General features: G+C 36.9%; 1 protein-coding gene across 2 annotated transcripts; it reads right to left on the reverse strand.

The window, feature by feature from the left end:
- On the reverse strand, nt 10,980–20,051 carry CSN2 (casein beta). Of its 2 annotated transcripts, XM_005681721.2 has the most exons (9): nt 19,946–20,051; nt 17,888–17,950; nt 17,128–17,154; nt 16,989–17,015; nt 14,618–14,641; nt 14,479–14,520; nt 12,658–13,149; nt 12,031–12,072; nt 10,980–11,303 (listed from the first exon to the last, which is right to left on the reverse strand). In XM_005681721.2, the coding sequence occupies exons 1-8, from the start codon at nt 20,036–20,038 to the stop codon at nt 12,067–12,069; spliced, it is 774 nt and encodes a 257-aa protein (XP_005681778.2). In that variant the 5' UTR covers nt 20,039–20,051; the 3' UTR covers nt 10,980–11,303; nt 12,031–12,066. The 2 variants fall into 2 exon arrangements, with proteins under 2 accessions (XP_005681778.2, XP_013820153.1); XM_013964699.2 differs by lacking the exon at nt 12,031–12,072.

The raw sequence follows: 24,124 nt of genomic DNA on the forward strand, positions 1-24,124 counted from the left end.
TTCCTATTTTTGTCATTATTCCATTGGGAGGAATTTACACAACCTTGTGAGTTTGTATGTATATAACATTTTGTTTTCACTAAATTTTTATGACACTTTCAACCACATTTTAATGAAAAAATTCAAATGTTCACTTCTAGCTGATGCTGGTAGATTGTAAACTGAGTCTAAGATCTTTCATTTGAAGTCAACTGTTTATAGAATATTTTCCATGTGAACATGGATATGGCTGCAGAGAGAACAACAGTGTAGTAGTTGTGGGTGCAATGGGAATTTGAACAACCTGGTTATACTGTTTAATTATGCAGGACTTGTTGGAGCCCAATCCATTTGATTATGCTTGAGTTTATAACTAGGTAGATTATAAAATAAACATTGTAAAAGTTAACACGGGACACACAGTAACAGAGCATTCATAGTGAGCTGTTTGGTGTCCTCCAAATCTCTAATGAGGAATTACTTCTCAAAACGACAATAGTTGCTTATTCTGATATCTTTAAAGCCCCAGGTGAAATTTACTTTCCTGGCTTTATTCTAGGATTCCCAACCAACCCAATCTGTCATGACTCTTTAAGAACCTTGTATGACCCAGGTCACAAAACGCAGGTAACAAGGTTTCTTATACAACAGCTTAGACCATCTATATCAGTTGTTCTGTTTCCTACTGATTATGTGTATATGTATACATAACATTGAAACATGTAATTTTTGCCTTGAAATTTTTTTTTAAATGCACTTAGTATTAGGTCTCCTGCCTCCTCTATGTTAGAAAGTACAAGGTGCAACAACTTGTTATTCAATCTAGAGAAGGTTTGTCAACATACTCAGAATACTGGACCTGGCAGAAGTTAATGGAGGGTGCAGATTCGTACGTCTTCATAAAATGTATCTCCCAGCTTCTGTCATCATGTCAGTTCCCAAAGAATCAGCAAAACACAATTTCATGTTTTGTGAATCCTATAGATAATGTCATCCATTTAATGAATGTCTCGTAAACAGTAGCACGATAAAAGTCACGTTTTCTGTAGATTAAACTGTGGTACAAGACTAGAGCAAACTTGTCCTTAAAAGCTGTCCCATGAGAGAGAAAGTTCTGTTTTTAAGACGAGAGCAAACTGTTTCTGGTATTTTTTTTCCTTTAGCTAAGTCAGAGGGGAAAAAATGAATTTACTAGCTGTGAAATAAATATTAGGAATTTTCCTGACATGTATCATATTAGAAATGCCACCTGTAATAGGTGCCATAACCTCATTAAGTTTGAAATAATCTATTGTTATCCTCCAAGAAGCTATTTTAAAGGCCAAATGAGGAAGTGGAATAATGGTGTAATTCACTATCTTTTAGTCTTTGCATCTTTTAGCGTTCAACAGCTGTAATTCCCCCATAAATGCAAATTATGATTTAATGATAGAAAGAGACACAAGAATGGCTTCTATTTAGCATTTTTTGACCTCCTTATTCCATAAATCAGGGGAATAATATGGGGATTAGAGGAATGTCTAAATATATCCAGTCAAACATTACACTCTGAACTGATGACTTATCATAAATTATTTAGAATATCACTAGGCTTGAAAGGAGGCAAACTCGGGTAGCAACACAAATTATTACTCAATTCAAAGAAATCTCGACATGAACAATAGATTATCAGGACATTTCTCCATCCAACTAATGAATGATAAGACAAAGCATGGATCTCAGAGTCTGTAATAAGATCACATAGTTCCTTTTATCCAGGTAAATGCTTCAAATTCATAATCTGAAGGCAAGTACCAGAGTTGGAAATATGATGTTATAGTATGATCTTTCCTATAAAATTGTGATGTTCCTTTCATTCCAGGAATATAGCTCCATAAATTGATTCTTATTTGTAAATAGCAGGTGGGGTGAATCATCACTCACTCTGATAGCAGCTTGAGCCAGAGTTTTGTTCAGCAAATCATGTTCACTAGAAAATTTTTGTATTGCTACATCAAAAACCAGCATGCTAACACAACCATTAAATTTTCCTAAGGATATAATAATTAGCCTCACACAGAGATCACATCTGCTTTGACCATTTCTCATGAAATAATTGCTCCATTCACTATATCTCTGAAATTTTTAATTATCACCTTGCTTTGGAGTTTACCAGTTATCACTAAGTTTAGTGACGCTAGTCTCATTCCATTTTCCCTGAGGTAGGAAATGCAATTTCAAAATTTGCACCTCCAACTAGAGTTTTCACTCAACTGTAGTTAGGCAGTAAATATTTTTGTAAGAGTTTATCCTTCATGGGAAAGTTTAAAGGAGAGGCATTGACACTTTTACTATAGACACAGGGAATTGATGGACCATTGGTACTAAGTACAGCTTTTTACAGATGCTTAAATGTTTCCATTTTGATTGTGGTTACCAAACTGACCTCTAGAACTTCACAAATAATACAAGTGAGTAAAAGAAATGATTGTGAAAATCTTTCTGAGGATGAACTGACAAATGCATGCATTCTCTTCTGTTACTCCTTCCATTCCACTGTTGCATGTAGAAAGGAATGCACGTTATGTGTGACCAAATATTGCGACTCTAGAAGAAACTAGAAAGGCGGGTTGGTGTGTAAGATCTCCTAATTTTTTAACATGGTCTAACATGGAAAAAACATGTTTTGTGGTTTTTTTTCCTTTTTTAATACAAACTGCAGGGGTCCAGCCCTGGTGGATCCAGGGAATTCGAAGCGGGGATGAAGTCAACAAGGAGAGATTTATTTATAAAGAGAGATTAGGAAAGAATAGTGTAGTAGGAAAATTAGTGGAGAAAAGAGGCTGAATAACTTGGTTTACACAGGAGACCAATAAAGCTCCGAGACAAGGAGCTTGCACCGTCTATGTAGGCCACCGGTGCCCGCTTGAATAGCGGAGGGTGCCCCGCCTTGGGCTCCCTCTCGCGAGGGTCTTAGAAGCCAGGGCAAATAAGTAGACATGGAGAGCCTCTGTGCTCCAGATGGGAATTCAGCCTGAAAGGGGAGAAAAGAACAACATGGGGGAGCCAAGCATTGGTGCCAGACCCACAACTTTATTTTCAAAAGCAGCTTATATACCCCAAGTTGTACATAAAGAAATAATGGAATATGCAGAGTTATGCAGGGGCAGCAGTCCTGACCCTGATTGAGACCAGGCTTTCCTTTTGCATACCTTCCCATATACAAAAGGTCTCAGGTGGTTTTACATCATTTTCTGGCCAGGGGGCCTGTTAACATTTCTATGGCTCTTTTCCCAGATAAATGTCTATCAACCAGAAAACTCATTTTCCCTTGACGTGTTTTTTCTTTAATCTGCATCACTCTCAAAGTACTAAATAAAGTTACATTCCTGTAGAACAAAGGTGCAGTGAGTTATAACAAAGAAAGTACTTAACTCAAAGATCTAATGTTGCTAATACCAGGGCTACTACCTGTTTTTCTACATACCAACTATATCAACAAATAGAAGATATGAAAACTTGGCAGCAAGTATTGGCTCAACAATGAAACCCTTAATCAGTCCTATTCTAATGATTTTGACTCCTCGGAAGCCCCTACATTCCTAGGATGTTTTAAGCTTCCTGTGCCTCTCACGGTTGGGAGGCTGCAAACAATCACATGCGCAAACCTGTCAGGCAGGCTAGAAAGCCATCAGAGGGGTTTTGGGATTGAAACACTCTTATTATGCCTAGGAGACTTATTTTCTAAAAGCTCTAAATTAACTTTTTCCAGAAAAAGGTGGTGGGGGATAGCCCCCTATAATGTCAGAAATATAGGTGAAAGGCATAATGCAGCAAAGCAGGCAGACTCTGGTTTTGGGGCAGATGCACGAGCAGATCCAGCGAGGCTCCCTTAAGGCCCGACTCGCCTTTGCCTGTCGGGCCCCTTAACCGCATGACCTTTTCCTGCTGGCTCCCGGCATCAAACTACATAACCCCCTTCTTTTTATTGGCCAAATCCATCCCATAAGATTCTAGTCTATTTGCTAGGCTGTGCATTAAGAATAGAACTTTCCAGGCTTTCTGATTTCTACTTCCAGTTCATATCAAGGTTGAATCTTGGTTATAATGAAGCAAAATGAGAGGTTGGAAATTAAGGTCACAATTAGCTGTCATAAACAAAGAAATCATAATTTTACCATGAAAAAGACTTACAGGGAGACTTTCAGGAGCATTTGGGATCTGGAGGTTCTCTAAATTTTCCATATCTTCCAACGTATTTCACTTCCAGTAGTTGAGATTTTACTTTCATAAATTTCACAAGACTTACCCAGTTTGTGAATCAGGTCATGTTAATTACTATAGATTAAATATTTGTGCCCCCCTCCGCCCCAATTCATATATTGAATCTCTAATACCCAGTGTGATGGCATTTGGAGGTGGCAACTTTGGAGGCAATTAGGTCATAAGAGTGAAATAATTATGAGTAGGATTAGTTCCATTAAAAGAAGAGATATGAGAGAGATGATCATTTGTCTCTCATGTGAGGATACAGTAAAAAGGCCAGGAAGTGAGCCTTCATTATTTGCAGGATCTGCTGGCACCTTGACCATGGACTGCCAGTCTTTAGAACTGTGAAAAATAAGTTCCTGTTGCTTAAGCCATTTGGAATGTGGTATTTTGTTTTGAAGTGCTGAACTAAACATTAATTTTATAATTCAAAAATTAGACCTTGGATTTTTTTTTTTAAATATAAGCTTTATGGCCACGAGTGATGAAAGTTTCATTAACACAGAACTATGAGAGGATGAGATGGCTGGATGGCATCAACGACTTGATGGACATGAGTTTAAGTGAACCCCAGGAGTTGGTGATGGACAGGGAGGCCTGGCGTGCTGTGATTCATGAGGTCGCAAAGAGTCGCACACGACTGAGCGACTGAACTGAACTGAACTGATGAGGTATGGAAACATGGTTGTATTCTGTCAAGAATCTTATGGTTCCAAATGACACAAATAAACTTTATCACAAATTAATGCAAGAAAAAAAGTGAAAGTGTGAGTCACTCAGTTGTGTTCAACTCTCTGCGACCTCATGTACTATAGCCCACCAGGCTCCTTTGTTCATGGAATTCTCCAGGTAGGAATACTGGAGTGGATAGCCATTCTCCAGAGGATCTTCCCAATCCAGGTACTGAACCCAGGTTTCCTGCATTACCATCAGAGCCAACAAGGAAGAGATTTATTAATTTATGTAACCAAAAATTGCAAGTGTACAATTGGATTTTTGCCTTTGTCTTTGACTTTGCAGATCACAAAAAACTGGAAAATTCTTCAAGAGAAGAATATCAGACCACCCTACCTGCTTCCTGAGAAATCTGTTTGCTGCTCAGAAGCAACAGTTAGAACCAGACATGGAACAACAGACTGGTTCCAAATCAGGAAAGGAGTATGTCAAGGCTGTATATCGTCACCCTGCTTATTTAACTTATATGCATAGTACATAATACAAAATCCCAGGCTGGATGAATCGCAAGCTGGAATCAAGATTTCTGGGAGAAATATCAATAAACGAGATACAAAGATGACACCACACTTATGGCAGAAAACTAAGAAGAACTAAAGAGCCTCTTGATGAAAGTGAAAGAGGAGAGTGAAAAAGCTAGCTTAAAACCCAACATTCAAAATCAAGATCATCATTTCATGGCAAATAAATGGGGAAACAATGGAAACAGTGAGAGACTTTATTTTCTTGGGCTCCAAAATCACTGCAGATTGTGACTACAGCCATGATTAAAAGATGCTTGCTCCTTGGAAGAGAAGCTATTACCAAACTAGAAAGCATATTAAAAAGCAGAGACGTTACTTTGCTGACTAAGTTCTGTCTAGTCAAACCTATGGTTTTTCCAGTAGTCATATATGGATGTGAGTTGAACTATAAAGAAAGCTGAGCACCAAAGAATTGATGCTTTTGAAATTTGGTGTTGGAGAAGTCTCTTGAGAGTCCCTTGACCTGCAAGGAGATCCAACCAGTCCATCCTAAAGGAAATCAGTCCTGAATATTCATTGGAAGGACTGATGCTGAAATTGAAGTTTCAATACTTTGACCACCTAATGCGAAGAGCCAACTCACTAGAAAAGACCCTGATGTTGGGAAAAATTGAAGCCAGGAAGAGAAGTGAATGACAGAGGATGAGATGGTTGGATGGCATCGTTGACTGAATGGACATGAGTCTGATCAAGTTCCGGGAGACAGCAAAGGACAGGGCTGCCTGGTCTGCTGCAGTCCATGGGGTTGCAAAGAGTCGGACTCAACTGAGTAACTAAACAACAACCAAGCAGTAGAAAAATAAATAAAATTTGTCTCTGAGATCTCAGTACCTCTTTCTGTGCATATCCGTCTCCTGTTATTGTACTTTGTCTTCTGCTTGTAATAAAGCTGTCCTGTTAGTAAAATCTGTTTGGGTCCTCTGAATTCTTTTAGCTATCAAAAATGGAAGGTGATTATTGTGCAATGTCCACCTCTGAGTAATATACAGAGAATAAAAGAAGGGAGAAATTATGTGCAAGTTCTCTCTCATCTCCTGCTTCTCATTTAAAAGATTCTACCTCAGTGGGGGCTAAAACTCCACATTTAACAGTAGCAAAAACCAATATTCCATAGCTTCTTAGGAAACCATTTTTTATACTCTTGTATGTAATTACATTCAAGCTCAAAAGCAAAGAAGTGATTCTGCGTTGGTGAAGGCCCAACCATAGAAAAGAGGAAGAAAATAGGCCACATACTGTGCTTCCCCCATAGCTCAGTTGGTAAAGAATCTACCTACAATGCAGGAGGCCTGGGCTTGATCCCTGGGTAAGGGAGATCCCCTGGAGAAGGAAATGGTAACCCACTCCAGTACTCTTGCCTGTAAAATCCCATGGACGGAGGAGCCTGGCAGGCTACAGCCTTGGGGTCGCAAGAGTTGGACATGGATTAACAACTAAACCACTGCCACCACTCCACATACTGAGTGCTCCCCAGTGGCACTAGTGGTAAAGAATCCACCTGCCGGTGCAGAAGACATTAAAGACACTGGCTCTATCCCTGCTTGGGAAGTAGGGAAGATCCCCTAGAGAGGGAAATAGCAACCCACTCCAGAATTCTTGCCTGGAAAATCCCATGAATGAAGACTGGCGGGCTGTAGTAACTGGGGTCACAAGAGTTAAACATGATTTAGCAACTAAACATCACCACATTAAAAAAATTACCACAAAATAGTCATATTCCAGGCTAAGGGGAATAATAGCACTAGTACCTGAGAGAACTTTCTCAGATTCCCTGTCAAGTTCTTCCTTCTCTCAGATAACCAGTAGTCTAGTTTACCTCATCAGATATTAACTACTCATCGATTCTAAATTATCTAATTATGGGGGGGAGCACTACATTGCATTATATTTTGTGTCCATTGACTATCACTCAATTTATTTATAAAAAATTCATCCATGTTGTTTTCTGTGACAGTAACTCATTCACATTAATTATAATATCTCATTGCATTGTATACTACAATTTATTTATACAAAATACTATTATTCACACTTCTGTTGATTTTAATTTGGAACATCAACAATAACGTGGCTGAGAAGCTTGGGTAAATGTTTTAGAGTGTGTGTGTGTGTGTGTGTGTGTGTGTGTGTGTGTGTGCGCGCGCGCGCGCACGCGTGCTTGCTGTGTGCAAGGTAGCTTCTGACTCTTTGTGACCCGATGGACCATAGCCCGCTGGGCTTCTCTGTCCATTCTTGCCTTCTCCAGACAAGAATACTAGATTGGGTAGCCATTTCCTTCTCCAGGAGGTCTTCCAACCCAGGGATCTAACCCGGTTCTCCTGTATTGCAGGTGAATTCTTTACTACTATAAAAATTTCTGTAAATATTAACATTTTTTAGCATTACTTTTCATTCCTTTGTTTTTGCAGACATTTTGTATTACATTTTGTATTACGTGAACCATGAACTTCCAGATGTTAAAGCTGGTTTTAGAAAAGGCAGAGGAACCAGAGATCAAATTGCCAACATCCACTGGATCATCAAAAAAGTAAGAGAGTTCCAGAAAAACATCTCTTTCTGCTTTATTGGCTATGCCAAAGCCTTTGACTGTGTGGATCACAATAAACTGTGGAAAATTCTGAAACAGGTGAGAATACCAGACCACCTGACTTGCCTCTTGAGAAACCTGTATGCAGGTCAGGAAACAACAGTTAGAACTGGACATGGAACAACAGACTGGTTCCAAATAGGAAAAAGAGTATGTCAAGGCTGTATATTGTCACTCTGCTTATTTAATTTATATGCAGAGTACATCATGAGAAACACTGGGCTGGAAGAAGTGCAGGCTGGAATCAAAATTGCCAAGAGAAATATCAATAACCTCAGATATGCAGATGACACCACCCTTATGGCAGAAAGTGAAGAGGAACTAAAGAGCCTCTTGATGAAAGTGAAAGAGGAGAGTAAAAAGGCTGGCTTAAAGCTCAACATTCAGAAAACTAAGATCGTGGCATCCAGTCCCATCACTTCATGGCAAATAGATGGGGTAGATGGGGCAACAGTGGAAACAGCAGCTGACTTTATATTTTGGGGCTCCAAAATCACTGCAGATGGTGACTGCAGCCATGAAATTAAAAGACAATTACTTCTTGGAAGGAAAGTTATGACCAATCTAGATAACATATTAAAAAGCAGAGACATTACTTTGTCAACAAAGGTCCACCTAGTCAAGGCTATGGTTTTTCCAATAGTCATGTGTGGATGTGAGACATGGACTATAAGGAAAGCTGAGTGCCAAGGAATTGATGCTTTTGAACTGTGGTGTTGGAGAAGACTCTTGAGAGTCCCTTGGACTGCAAGGAGATCCAACTAGTCCATCCTAAAAGAGATCAGTCCTGGGTGTTAATTAGAAGGACTGATGTTGAAGCTGAAACTCCAATACTTTAGCCACCTGATGCGAAGAGCTGACTCATTGGAAAAGACCCTGATGCTGGGAAAGACTGAGGGCAGGAGGAGAAGGGGACGACAGAGGATGAGATGGTTGGATGGCATCATCAACTCAATGGACATGAGTCTGAGTAAACTCTGGGAGTTGGTGATGGACAGGAAGGTCTGTCATGCTGCAGTTCATGGGGTCGCAAAGAGTTGGAGACGACTGAGTAACTGAACTGAACTGAACTGTATTACAATTCTTTTCATTTCAGTCATTCTGACGGTTGTGTCATGATATTATTAGGCACCTTTAATTTGCATTTTTCTGAAGATTGATGATGTAGAGTATTTTTCATGTTTTTATTGACAATTAAGATAACTTCTTTTGTGAAGTTCCCATTCAGGTCTATTGCATACAATATCAGCTGCCTTTGTAACTGAATTACGTTTAATTAAATTTTGAGCAAGTTGGGGACTGGATTCAGACAAAAATGTATGCTTGGTCATGCCAGATTTAGGACATTAATTAGATAATTCAGTGTGGAGGTCAAGAATGCAGTTGAGTGCATGAGTTTGGAGTTTACAAAACGAGTAAGTTTGGAGACATACAGTTGGAAGCTCTGAGCTGAGAATGGAACTGAACAACATCAAACAAATTAAGGCTAAAATCTAGGGTACTCCAACCATTAAAATTTTGGAAAAGGAGAAAATGCCAGAAGAGAGACTTCAAAGAAGTGTCTAGTGAGTTAAGAGAAAAACCACACCTTATGAGCTTTAGGATATCAAATGAAATGAAGCGTAATATTTCAAAATGAAGAAATAGTCAACTCTACCTCATAACACTCACTGAGAGGTTGGGTAAAACAAAACGATTAGTAACATAAAAGTTGTTGGTGATCTTCAATAAAGCAGTTCCCATAGGGATAAAATTGGGATTGGAGCAAGTTAAAGAGAGAATAACATGTGAAATAATGGACACGGCCATTTAGATACTCCTTTTATGATAGTTGTTATATAATAACCTGAAGAATCTGAGAAAGACTCTGATGCTGGTAAAGACTGAGGGTAGGAGGAGAAGGGCACAACAGTTGATGAGATAGTTGGATACCATCACCGACTCAATCTACATGAGTCTGAGCAAACTCCAGGAGAGAGCGAAGGGCAGGGAAGCCTGGCATGCTGCAGTGCATGGGGTCACAAAGAGTTGGACATGACCTAGTGACTGAACAATAACAACTCTCAAAGATGGAATTTTTCTTTAAAGATAAGAAATATTGTGCCTAAGTACGGCTTCACTTAATCCTGAAGTGAGGAAAACATGGAGGATGCAGGAAAGATGAAATTAGACAAGTCATTGTGTGAACTGAAGGGAACTGAATCATGTATAAAAATGCAGGATATGACAGACAGATAATTCATGGCAATGAAATAATTACTCCACAGACAGAGACAATGGATATTAGAGCTTTGTGTAAGTTCTAGTCTCTTGGGCATTAATGGCTAAAATTACACAACTCAGCTCCTTCTGATTGTAACACTAGTCCTTGCTGCACTGGTGTCAGTGATGTCAGAAATGAGATTCAACCAGGAACTCCTATCATGCACCATATAGTGCACTTTTCACATTAAAACTTCAATAAAACACCTTAAATTGACTGTTTATAAATGTAGAAATGGAATCTCTTGGAGACTAACTTACACAGCACCACTTAGCTACCACACTGTAGAGCTGTGATTCAGATATCACATTTGAGGGTTTTTTTTTTTTTTTTTTTTTTTTTTTTTGTCTAGGATGACTATAAAATTTAACATCCAATGCTGGGTACTTTCGAGAGTGAAAGGAACAAGTATAATTGTTTAACTTAGGTAACAGGTATAAACCAAGACTTTCTAAGGACATATGCAGCATAGGCTGACCCTATCTTTTCCCTCTACTTTTTGATATCCTTTGGAATTCAATTCAAAGAATTCTATTCAATTTTAATTTTCCACAGCTATTTTTAACATCAAAGATAAATTTAAGTTAACAATAAAGAGACCAATTTCATTTTTAAAAATATAATAAAGACAAGAAAACTTAAATATGCCTAAGGGTTAATTTATTGAAATGACTGGTTAGGAAATAGATTCTTAAAGAAATAATAATCACAATTCCAGAAATTATTTTTATACATAATTTGATATGTTCATGATATTTCCAAGTTAAAATTGAACTTTTATGCTAATGTTGAATTAACATTTTGAAAGTATATGGTTTATGACTCAAATTCAAATTAAGATGAAAAAGCATAAAATAAATAAAGGAATAAAGTTTCATTTTTTGTTCCATGTATACTCATTTAAAAATTATCTTAGTAGCATGATGCAAGGATTGAAAAGTTGCCATATTTCCAGTCGCAGTCAATTCTGTGGAATAGAGAACAAATGTCCATTTAGTTATATGTTATAACTCTTCATCTCACCCCATTTCCAATTTTGGTGTGACTTTTTCATAAAAGAAATCTTATTACAAAAACACCATGCTGTGCCTTATCTTAAGATTATAAAAATTCCTCTAGGACCAAGTGTCGGCTCACTTGGAATTGTTTTATTAAAATGTCTGCTGAATCATGATCACAAAAAGATGTATTTCTTTAAGAATATCAAAACTATATGCTATTCCCCTTTTAAGTCCCATATCTGGACTGTGAGATTGTATTTTGACTCATGAATTAAAAGACAATATATAAATTTTAAGTGAGATAAAACAATTGAAGCTCATAATGACTAGATTAGAAATGTGAATGCAGTTGATCTTTAAAATAAGCTCTAACAGGTTTACATAAAAGTATAAGAAATTATTTTGTTTTTTCTATAAATGATTACAATCAATAATAAGGATATAGGCAATTGAAAGAAAACCAATCAAATCTGTCAACACCATATATATACAGTTTTGCATTATTTGAAATATAACAGATACATAATTTCAGGTCAGTAAATAACAGTCAATCACTGAAAATAAATTTAAAACTAATCTTTACGCTGGTATACTGATAGAAATTGCTACTATTGGGGCTTATCCAGGAAGATGAAATGTAAAAGATATTAACTATAAAAATGATCAGTCTGCCTCCAATCTCCTAAAGCTTACCAAAAGTGAGGAGGGGGCATTCACTTTGAAATCCTCTTAGACCTTAAAAATTAAAAAAATAAAATAAGTGAATGAATTATACAATTCTTGCCTTTTGGCAAGAAAATTTTCCCTGAGTATTGAAATAAGCATCTTCAGTATTTTGCCCTCATATGCTCATATATCAAAAACAAGAGGTGAAATGAGTCATGTGGTGAAATAATTGTGCATAAGGAAAACTTCAAAATTGTAGAAAATAGCAAACCTTCTTAGGTTTGTTATTCTTAGCCAAGTGAGATTATCAAGTTCAATTCTGGCTTTATTGTAACTTAATCCCCTTCATCTAAATTCTCAACAGACCAATTAAATCATAGTCCATTATATTATTTCTTCCCAATAAGTTTCTTCTACATAGAAAGAACAGTTAATCAGAATCTCCATGGGTAAGCCTAGACATTGAGATCTGGTGGTGGAGGGGAGGTGAAGGTTTTCCAGCTTATTCTATTTATAACTAATGCTGAGAATCATTAATCTCAGCTATGCTTATTTTGGAACCATTCATTATTGATTTTTTGTAGGGCTCTTAATTACTCAAATATCATACAAACATCAGAAGTTAAACAGCACAGTTAGTAAATTTAGACTTACAAGAATAGGGAAGGGTCCCCGGACAGGACCAAGTACAGGCTCCTGGTACAGCAGAAAGGCCTGGATGGGCATATCTCTCTGGGGCACTACTTTCTGGGGAACAGGCAGAACTTTGGGCTGAGAAAGGGACAGCACGGACTGAGGAGGAAACATGACGGTTGGAGAAAGAGGCTGGGGAGGCTGGTGCATCCAAGACTGGACCAGAGGCAGAGGAAGGTGCAGCTTTTCAACATCAGTGAGAGTCAGGCTCTGGCTTTCAGTAAAGGGCTCAACTGGATATTTAGGGAAGGGCATTTCTTTGTGCTTAGGAACCATAGTCTCCTTCACTTTGGGGACTCCCATTATTTCAGGCTGAAGGAAAGGCGGCACCACCACAGGGGTTTGAGTAAGAGGCAGGATGTTTTGTGGGAGGCTGTTAGGGATGGGCCCAGTGAAGGGATAGACTAGAGACTGTGCCTGGGCAAAGGGGTGGATTTTATCCTGGAGTTCATCCTGGAAAGAAGGAAAAAAAATCTTTGAGTCCATAATCCAGTTATAATTGTTATTCATGATGAATTATCCTCCTCTTTTTAAAACATAATTCAGTGAAGAGAGAGAAAGAAAATCTTCCATTTGGTTTAGTTAAGAAATTGTTTGGGGTCATATGAAGACTAATGAGTAAAATGCTCGCTGAAGGATTTCTCATTAACCCAACTTCCTTCACAAGTGAAATCAGAGAGTCAAGTGAAATCAGGGTTTGGAGATTTCAACACTTATTCCACCTCTTCCTGAGTTGCCTGCAGAGTGGTAGCTACATACTTTGGATAATAGTCCAAACTGATTTCATATAACAAAGAAAGATCTATTTTAAAAAGACTTAAAAAGTTACTCTGAGGTTTATTTTTGTTTGTTTTAATGGAAACTAAGTCTTAATATGTGTTTTTTTAATTCAAGGAGTTCCTTAACAATGGCCAACTTCTAGCACTACTTCTCTTGGTAGAAGGTGGTAATCTTGAGTCTTTAAAGGCATCAAGTTGTAAATTCATTTTGACTTAGAAAATATTTGGCCTAAGTGCCAAACAATCAATCTTCAATTCTAAAACAGGAAAGCTTAAATATCACAATTAGATAAATATGTTACCACAAGAGTAATATAATGAAAGAATTTTATGCTGTCCCCAAATCCTTATTTTTAAGCAAGTTCTGCTAATTAATAACTATGTGGTATGGTCACACATTTGTATACTCAATTGTTCTGTACCTCACTTCTCTCATCTGGGTAATGGAAATACTTTTTAGAACTCCACACATTCATAAATGTGAGTATAAAACTATCAAATATAATATAAAACCATTGAATAGTCACTGTGTGCCAGTTCATCAACTCTGGGTAATTATGAATATTCTCAATTTACAGGTGAAGAAAATGATGTACAGAGAAACATGGAGCCAAGGTTATACAGCTGATAAATGATCAAATGAGGATTAGTGCCACACTGTCACCCTACTGTCTTTCATCAGCATATCCATCATTAGAATAAGGGGATCACAGTCCCTAGTCTGGAATTGTTCCTACTAATATGCATTTATTAAAACCAGGTATACCATTAGTAAAATGAATATACCAGTAGTTATTCTTGGGTATTTATTCTATACTCTGAAATTTGATTATGTGTTTAAAAATGTGTTTCTATCTTTAAAATATTTTCATTTTGTCAAAGTTTTCATTTCTTACACTGACATTTATATTACCATTCTTAGACTGAACATAATTATTATAAATCTTTTTATGTGTTATGTTTCATAATACTTCTCAAAATATACTCATAGTGAACAAATTACCTCTGTTTGCTGTTGTTCCTCACTTTGAAACTTCTCAATTTTCTGGTAAAAAAAAAAAAAATCACACATAAAGAAATGCTGTTTATAAAAATCAAACACAAAATTTTTAAAAATGTACATTTAAATATGAAGGTTTTACCTTATTGATGTGTGTAATAGATTCCTTTGGAAAAATAAAAATAAAATCAGGTTTAGCTTTAAAGAAAAATTCATATTTGTCAACATAAATCAGAAATGAAGACATTTAATAGGTTAATATGGACAGCTCATTTGATGATATCATTATTTTATGGCTGAAAGTTTCTGTTCCACTATTCTGAATAAGGCTGTTGTATAAAAAAAAAGATGATGCAGTCAAGAAAAAGAGGATGAGAGAGCACAGTACCCAAAGAGGCATTTAACAGATGCTAATCGGGCTTCCCAGGTGGTGCTAGTGGTAAAGAACCTGCCTGCCAATGCAGGAGACATAAGAGATGCAGGTTCAATTCCTAGGCCCTGGAGGAGGAGGTGACAACCCACTCCAGTATTCTTGCCTGGAAAATCCCATAGACAGAGGAGCCTGGCAGGTTACAGTCCATAGGGTCATACAGAGTTGGAAAGGGCTGAAACAACTTTGCATGCATACCTGTCCCTCAATCACCCTATTTTCTCCTTAGGAAAACAAATGATCTCTGATATTTTCATCTGGTTCTAAAAGAATAATAGTCATTGAAAATATATAATAATAACCACTAATGCACTTCTCAATCATTCTTCAGTTCAGTTCAGTTCATTTCAGTCACTCAGTCGTGTCTGACTCTTCGCAACCCCATGAATTGCAGCACACCAGGCCTCCCTGTCCATCACCAACTCCCGGAGTTCACTCAGACTCACATCCATCGAGTCAGTGATGCCATCCAGCCATCTCATCCTCGGTCGTCCCCTTCTCCTCCTGACCCCAATCCCTCCCAGCATCAGAGTCTTTTCCAATGAGTCAACTCTTTGCAGGAGGTGGCCAAAGTACTGGAGTTTCAGCTTTAGCATCATTCCTTCCAAAGAAATCCCAGGGCTGATCTCCTTCAGAATGGACTGGTTGGATCTCCTTGCAGTCCAAGGGACTCTCAAGAGTCTTCTCCAACACCACAGTTCAAAAGCATCTATTCTTCGGCACTCAGCTTTCTTCACAGTCCAACTCTCACATCCATACATGACTACTGGAAAAACCATAGCCTTGACTAGACGGACCTTAGTCGTCAAAGTAATGTCTCTGCTTTTGAATATGCTATCTAGGTTGGTCATAACTTTCCTTCCAAGGAGGAAGGGTCTTTTAATTTCATGGCTGCAATAATCATTCTTAGTTCCCTGGTTATGTTTACGCTTCTAATGAATTATAAGAAATACATACCCTCCTATAAGGATCTTCAGAGAAGGTAATGGCACCACACTCCAGTACTCTTGCCTGGAAAATCCCATGGACAGAGGAGCCTGGTAGGCTGCAGTCCATGGGGTAGCTAGGAGTCGGACATGACTGAGCGACTTCACTTTCACTTTTCACTTTCATGCGTTGAAGAAGGCAATGGCAACCCACTCCAGTGTTCTTGCCTGGATAATCCCAGGAATGGGGGAGCCTAGTGGGCTGCCATCTATGGGGTCGCACGGAGTTGGAAACAACTGAAGTGACTTAGCAGCAGCAGCAGCAGCAGCCTAAGGATCTTATGTCCTTTGTGAAGAGACAAAGTATATTGATGCACTATTTAACCAACAGCTGATGACAGACCCAAAAAAGTGGCATAGGGTTAATATCTACCTCACTCCACCAGGAAGATTTAGGACTACGCTCATTCTCACTGCCTCTTATTTACTAGATTGCTGGTATAATAATAAAATATGTCCATTTGCATGTCTGCCCACACTTTACAAAGTGCATCCCTCTTTCCAGTTTGTACTGCAGTTCCTAGTCAAAGTCTGAAACAGAAAGTGCTCAATAAATGCCAAAGCATGGAAGAAGGTTAACAGAGAGAGTTCAAGACAGAAAAGAGGACTGTACTGTTCATTAAGGAAAAAAAGCAGGGCACAGTGACACAATTTCCAATAACAAACCCATTTAGAAATTACTAGAATATTAAACCTTCTACACATTTATTCCTTTAAAATATATACAGTGGAAATTGACAATAGTTACCAGTCAGTACATAGCCACATTAGCTTAAAGAACACTGGAGTGGGTAGCCTATCCCTTCTCCTGCAGATCTTCAGGAATCGAACCAGGGTCTTCTGCATTGCAGGCATATTCTTTACCAACTGAGCTATTAGAGAAGCCTTAACTGCCCTGCTGCTGCTGCTGCTAAGTCGCTTCAGTCGTATCCAACACTGTGAGACCCCATAGACAGGAGCCCACAAGGCTCCCCCGTCCCTGGGATTCTCCAGGCAAGAGTACTGGAGTGGGTTGCCATTAATGTAACACAAAAAGATAATACAGTGTTTTATTGCTCTAAATCTGGGAAATTGCCTCTGAATGAACATTATCTTACCTCACTGCTTGAAAGGCTTTCCACAGTCTATAAAGGAAAAATAAAAATTGACAATTAGCTGAGTTTTCTGCTAGATCATCAGAGTCTGTTACTATTTTACAGTTAAATTAATTTTTTTCTTTGTATAAAAATATCTTACCTCACCGACTACATTGAGTTCTTCCTGCTAAAAGGAGAGAAAAAAAAAAAAACACTTTAGTTCCTGCAGTCAACTCATTATTAAATATTTTTCCTACCTAGCTTTTACTTGCTTTATTCAGAGCTATCTATTTCACAAATCTGAAAAATAAAAATGTTATATGTCTTTTGAGAGTATTTTAAATTAATAACTTTCATTGGTATATTTTTGTTTTACCTTAATGAGTTTTTATGGCTAACAGAAAAGGAGTTATTTTAATTTTTACTGAACACTTTTTATTATAATTATGAACATATGTATTATTGTTGTCTGATATGTCATCCTCTGGAGTATCATCCTGTGTTGAACAGACACAGGTAAACCTAGCACCCTACAGTAAGAGATATAAATATTTCATCACTGGAATAAGATATATTTATCTAGATTGTATATGCGTGCAATTGTATTTGTACAATATTACTCATTTTTTGTTCTTGTCTGTGTTCCTTCTTGTTGGTCTGTTGCTTATTGGTTTCTTTTCCTTTTTCTTTAGGAATTGATGGTACAGATGGTACAATACTATAGAAAGCACTTGACCCAGAGTTGTGGTCCTATAGGATACTGTTGAGATAGTGGATGAACATAAATGACTTTCTTAGCATTAAAAAATAAATCTGAGATTGTGCATTATTTATACATTTATGATGTTGGTAATGTGATTTTCTACACATAGGCAGACAGTACTAGTCTTATTTATTTCAACATTTTTTTCTGTATTTACCTCTCTTGCAATGGCCAGAGCCACCAGACAGGCAAGGATGAGGACCTTCATGGCTCTCGATTCCTGTGAATGGGAAGATGAGGAAACAGCGTATTACTTGTCAATCTATTTTCTTATTTAAGTAAAATTACTTCCCTTTAAAAGGAACCAAAGATAGTGTATAATACAAATGTCCAAGACTCCATGCTTCCAGGGGAGTGCAGGTTTGATCCCTGGTCAGGGAACCAAGATCCTGCAAACCTCATGGCAAAAACAAAAAGCCCTGTATTCTAGAAAAATATTAATGAACATTTTATCATATGGCCAAGGTTAAAATTTACTATTACTCATTAATCTTACATTTCAAGTTAATGTTTCACTGCCAGCCATTCAGATGTTTTCTGCTAACAGCCTATATCCTACTTCACTCTTTTTCATCTCATTCACAGTACTTATGAGTGTTTTTGGAAAGACAGAAGAGAAGTTACAGATATTTACAGAAAAATTAAGTGGTTGATTCATTTATTAAAAATATATATATTTATTATTTTTATTGCCAGATATCGCTTAGATTCTGGGATTAGAGCAGTGAACAAAATATTAATGTTTCATTTCTGTTGGAGACTCAGTTTTATTGAGGTGCATATGATCAAACAATGTATATGAAGAAGGTCATACTTTATTTTTATCTTTTCTCTACTAAACTAAGTGATTTTCATGAATTTTTGTCTTATGCATATCTTTTATTTCCAGTAAGACTTCTGTTTCATTTTAGCATTTCTTCTATTTGTTCCACTGATCGAGATGTTTTCTTGGACTGATTAGATTGTTTCTTCTCTACTCAGTCTTCATCCCCACATGCCTAATGTCATCTCTCCTTTGTCTCACATAATTTTAGAGATCATACACTATGCTTATTTTCTCTACATAGAACTGTGTACTTATCTCTTGGTAATTTACCAGGGTGTCAGTTTCTCTTGCCCAGTCCCCAATTTTATGCTCCTTGGAGCATAAAATAAAATACATTATTGATTTTGACCAAAATGTATTAAATGGTTTGTTTTGTTGCATTTTTATAAGTTCTTGAAAAAAAAATGTTCTTGCCACCAACATCTCTTGACACACATCTTCAATCCCAGATTTTCAAACTAAATTAGGAAAATTTTTCTATATTTTTCTCATGGATACTAATTCTTAATTTGTTTCACTTTATTCAAGATGCCTATAAACTTCTAAAAAAATTTTTATTGTCAAGACTTCAAAAAAGAGCATAATACCTAGAATTCATTACATGTAGGGAGGATATTATTGCATTTTGTTTATTTTATAACTAGCATTTTATATACCAATTTTTAAGCCATTTCATTACTTACTACTATACTTTGAGCTATAATTCCTGTCAGGTCACATTTTTCATTGTTTTTGTTTCCTGGCACTCTCTGTCCAACCTAGAATTTTTTTACCAAGTAAAATACTTTCTCTTTAATTTACTTCTGTATTTCATGTATCTATTTTAATATTTTTGAAATATTGTAAGATAAATGATAAACTTGAAATTTGGATGTTCTGAGAAATTTTGATAAATATACTCTTCTTTTATAAATACCTTTCAAATAGCATATATATCCTAACAACCCTCTTTATCTCTTGACTAAATATGATAGCTCTATAAACTTTTTGTTGGTAGAGCTTCTTCAGTAATAATTATTCAAATCCCCATAGTATAAATGAAATGTGCTTGCCTTTATGGCTGAGGTAGGTTTAATCAAATTGAAAATATTTAATTCAAGAAAAGATCTTTTAATACAGCCTGTTAACTAGTCTTGTGCTAAAGAAAATAGCAACCACTGTTATTATATCTTATTATATTCCTAAAACATTTGCAGTCACTATAATTTTTATCAAGTCTTTATAGTCACTTCTATTTTTTAACATATCTGCTGAAAATAGTGTAAACCTTATCTTAAACACCCTTATTTTTAAGATCTATTTTAAGCAATTATGTTCTTTCTACATTTTAACCTAGTCCAAAATAAAGATGAGTAGCAGATACACTGAAATTATATCTGAGATTCTTACCTTTTTTCCAAAGTAGAGGAGAAGAAGTGAAGGAGAAGCTGAATGGATAATGATCTGATTTAGTGGCTGTTTATATATAGTATTTAATGGCATGCTAATTTTGTGGTTTGAAATAAAACCAATAGTGGATTTGAATTCCTAGAAATCTGCATGATTAGGAAATGAATTCTTCCTATTTTTCTGTCCCCAGAAATTCTGGGGAGCATTTTAACAGGAATAACTCACAATCTGATAAAGGAAATGAAATTGTCCAGTAGCTACAGATCTTGGCTGGGATGCACGGAAGTTTTGGCCCAGTCCCCAAATTATTGTAACCACAATGAGGTCTCTTTAGTATTCAGTGGGTCTTTGAGATCTTGGGGTAAATTCTAATACACAACAGAAATATACAGGCCACACAAAGAACACAATTTCATGCCAACCTGAACAGTTGTTAGTGCTTAAGCTATAATGGAGAAAGTAACAAGCTAACAAGCACACGATGATACCTTAGACCTGAAGAGTGAAGAGAGTATAGACTAAAAAGGAAGAATAGGCTCCCGAATATGGAAAAAGAAATTTAAAAGTCACTAAATTAATCAAATGGAGTAGGAAATGCAATCCACTCCAGTATTCTTGACTGGAAAATTTCATGGACAGTAGAGCCTGGTGGACTATCATTCATGGGGTTGATAACAGTCAGACGCAACTCAGCACACACACATGCAAGCCAAATCAAACAGTGAATCTGGGTCATGAATTGCAAGGAAAAAGGAGTAGATGGAGGTGAGAAGAGAGAAAGAGAAAGGGGTCAGATAATGGCAGACAAAGCATGCTGTGATTCCAGGGAATGTCAATCTTATTCTCTAGATAGTGGGGATTTGTTGAGGGATTTTAAGACAGAAAGTAACATTTATTTAGATAATACTTTTGTAGAACAAATATTATTTATACAGATTTATTAAAATGGGACAGCTCAAGTTTGGCCTCATATCTTTTATAGTCAATGTTTATCAGCTAGTATTCATGGAAGGGCAAATGAGGGAAGCAAGAAAGAAAATGAAAGCCCATACAGGAGGAGGGTCTTACCCTAAGTACTACAATAGAGTCTGAGCCAGACCTCAAAAGTACTTTTTATTAATAGGAGCCCATTTGCAAAAGCAATCTTCAAGTTTCTTTGCCTCTTTAGTGACAGATGTTCATAATTGTAGTTGTATTTCACACTACTCATTTTTACAAGGTTAGCTTCATCTATTCATTACCTTCAATATATATATTCACAGCTTTGGGACAGATAGATGACCTTCTAAAGTAAGCACTTTGACATAATTAAAAATTTTTCTTCACAATATACCTTGCATTTATATCATGCTGAGATGTGTGTTGGATGGTAATACATCTTACTGTCATACAAGTCTTGGATTGCTTAGAAAACCCAAATCAACATCTACTATATATTTGGATTATTCAGCTAATATTCATTCTAAGACTGCTCATATGGACCCAGGAGGAAGTCAGGAAAATAAATGATGAAATGAACTCAGTGTCATAGATATAACTAGAAAAGGCCTTGGCTACTTCATATGCCTTTATTTGTTAGCTTTTGGTGGCCAAGGCCACAGGTGAAAAAGTCTGATTTCTCAGAAAAGGAATACAAAAGAAAGCATATCCTTCCCATTCAACATTTCCCTTTTATTTTCTCAGGAAGATGCTTTACATATTGTGCAATAAACACAGCATTTCCTTATGACTGTCTCTCACCAATTGGACCAGAAAAGTAGGTAAAATCTTGATCAAGGAAATCCTTAACAATATACTAAAGAAAGAAGCTTGTCCAATGGAAAATCAAAAAGCCAGCAATTTAAGATGACATCAGGTACCACTGTCCAGGTAAGCCTCAGAACACAATGACCAGTAAGAAGCAAAGTGCCATATGAGCAACTCGAATTTTTGCAATGTTACCTAAGAGCTTCCATTTTTATAATGCAAAAGAATTTCATATGGGGAAATTGTATTAGATAACCCTGAATGAGGAGCAAGATATAGTCAAAGTAAGATGCTCTAGTACTATTTTTTATAAGCATGATTTGTTCAGCCAAAGGTTTTTTCCCATATTGGCCAATGAATCTGAAATATGCAGTCCTGAGATTTGCATATATTTCTAGCTGAAACCAAGTAAATAATATCCTCAAGAAAGAAATCAATAGAAAAGTTGGATGAAGAGTACAATAAAGGGACCAAAAATATTCAGAAATAAGAACTAGAGGAGATATTGGGAAATCCCTGGTGAGTCCAGTTTAGGATTTTGTACTTTCACTGCAGTTGGCATGGATATAATCCCTCACTGGGGAACTAAGATCCCATAAGCTGTGTTGGATTGCCAAAAAAATAAATATTAAGAGATATCATTCATAGAATATTTTAAAGATATTTTAGAGAAGAGGAAATTAAGGATGTGAGAATTTGTATTACTTTTTCAAGATACTAAAGCTATTTAGAGATAGAGCTGTTACTAAAAACTTCAGTTTCCTAAAAATTATTTGAAGCACTGTTTAATAAATTCCAAAATATAGAGGAAGGAAAACAAAATACTGAGGATTCATATAATGATTCAGATTTAGAAACAATATAACACAGAATTAGTGAATTCTGACAAATTATTAGGTAGGAGTAGATAGTTCAGCATTACTCATATAGATGGAGTATTTAATCCTTTCCATGAGATTATCCAAATATAATAATTTCCTATCTATGTGAAGTATAACTATTAAGATTACTTTATAAAGTAAATCAAGAACCAGAGAATAAGAAAAATGTTTTGTGAACCAGCAGATACTATGAACACATAAAACTCAGAACCCTGATTCATAAGACACACAGCTAATCCTGATTATTCTTCCTTTACATGTGACCATAGAACTTCACACAAGTTCAAGATACATTTGTTGAGCACATCAGTATCAGTTCAGTCACTCAGTCATGTCCGAATCTTTGTGACCTTGTGGACTGCAGCTGCCAGGCTTTCCTGTCCACCACCAACCCCTGGAGCTTACTCAAACTCATGTCCATTGAGTCAGTGATCCCATCCAACCATCTCATCCTCTGTCATCCTCTTCTCCTGCCTTCAATCTTTCCCAGCATTGGAGTCTTTTCCAATGAGTCAGATCTTCACATTAGGTGGCCAAAGTATAGGAGTTTCAGCTTCAGCATCAATCCTTCCAATGAATATTCCTTGATGTACCCCTTTCGCAGTTTGGAACCAGTCTGTTGTTCCATGTCCAGTTCTAACTGCTGCTTCTGGACCTGTATACAGATTTCTCAGGAGGCAGGTAAAGTGGTCTGGTATTCCCATCTCTTGAAGAATTTTCCACAGTTTATTGTGATCCACACAATCAAAGGCTTTAGCGTAGTCAATAAAGCAGATGTTTTTCTGGAACTCTCGTGCTTTTTTGATGATCCAATGGATGTTGGCAATTTGATCTCTGGTTCCTCTGCCTTTTCTAAATCCAGCTTGAACATCTGGAAGTTCATGGTCCACGTACTGTTGAAGCCTGGCTTGGAGAATTTTGAGAGTTATTTTGCTAGCATGTGAGATGAGTGCAATCATGTGGGTGTTTGAACATTCTTTGTCATTGCTTTTCTTTGGGATTGTGGCAGTCTTGTTGCCACTGCTGAGTTTTCCAAATTTGCTGACATATTGAGTGCAGCACTTTCACAGCATCACCTTTTAAGATTTGAAATAGCTCAACTGGAATTCCATCACCTCCACTAGCTTTGTTCATAGTGAGGCTTTCTAAGGCCGCTTGACTTTGCATTCCAGGGTGTCTGGCTCTAGGTGAGTGATCACATCATCGTGGTTATCTGGGTCATGAAGATCTTTTTTATATTGTTCTTCTGTGTATTCTTACCACCTCTTCTTAATATCTTCTGCTTTGTCCAGTTCAGTTCAGTTCAATTCAGTCGCTCAGTTGTGTCCGACTCTTTGCGACCCCATGAATCGCAGCACGCCAGGCCTCCCTCTCCATCAGCAACTCCTCCATAAAATTTCTGTCCTTTATTGTGCCCATCTTTGCGTGAAATGTTCCCTTGATATCTCTAATTTGCTTGAAGAGCTCTCTAGTCTTTCCCATTCTATTGTTTTCCTCTATTTCTTTGCATTAATCAGTGAGGAAGGCTTTCTTTTCTCTCCTTGCTATTGAG

The sequence above is a fragment of the Capra hircus genome, chromosome 6, assembly GCF_001704415.2.
Source record: "Capra hircus breed San Clemente chromosome 6, ASM170441v1, whole genome shotgun sequence".
Classification (NCBI taxonomy): domain Eukaryota; kingdom Metazoa; phylum Chordata; class Mammalia; order Artiodactyla; family Bovidae; genus Capra; species Capra hircus.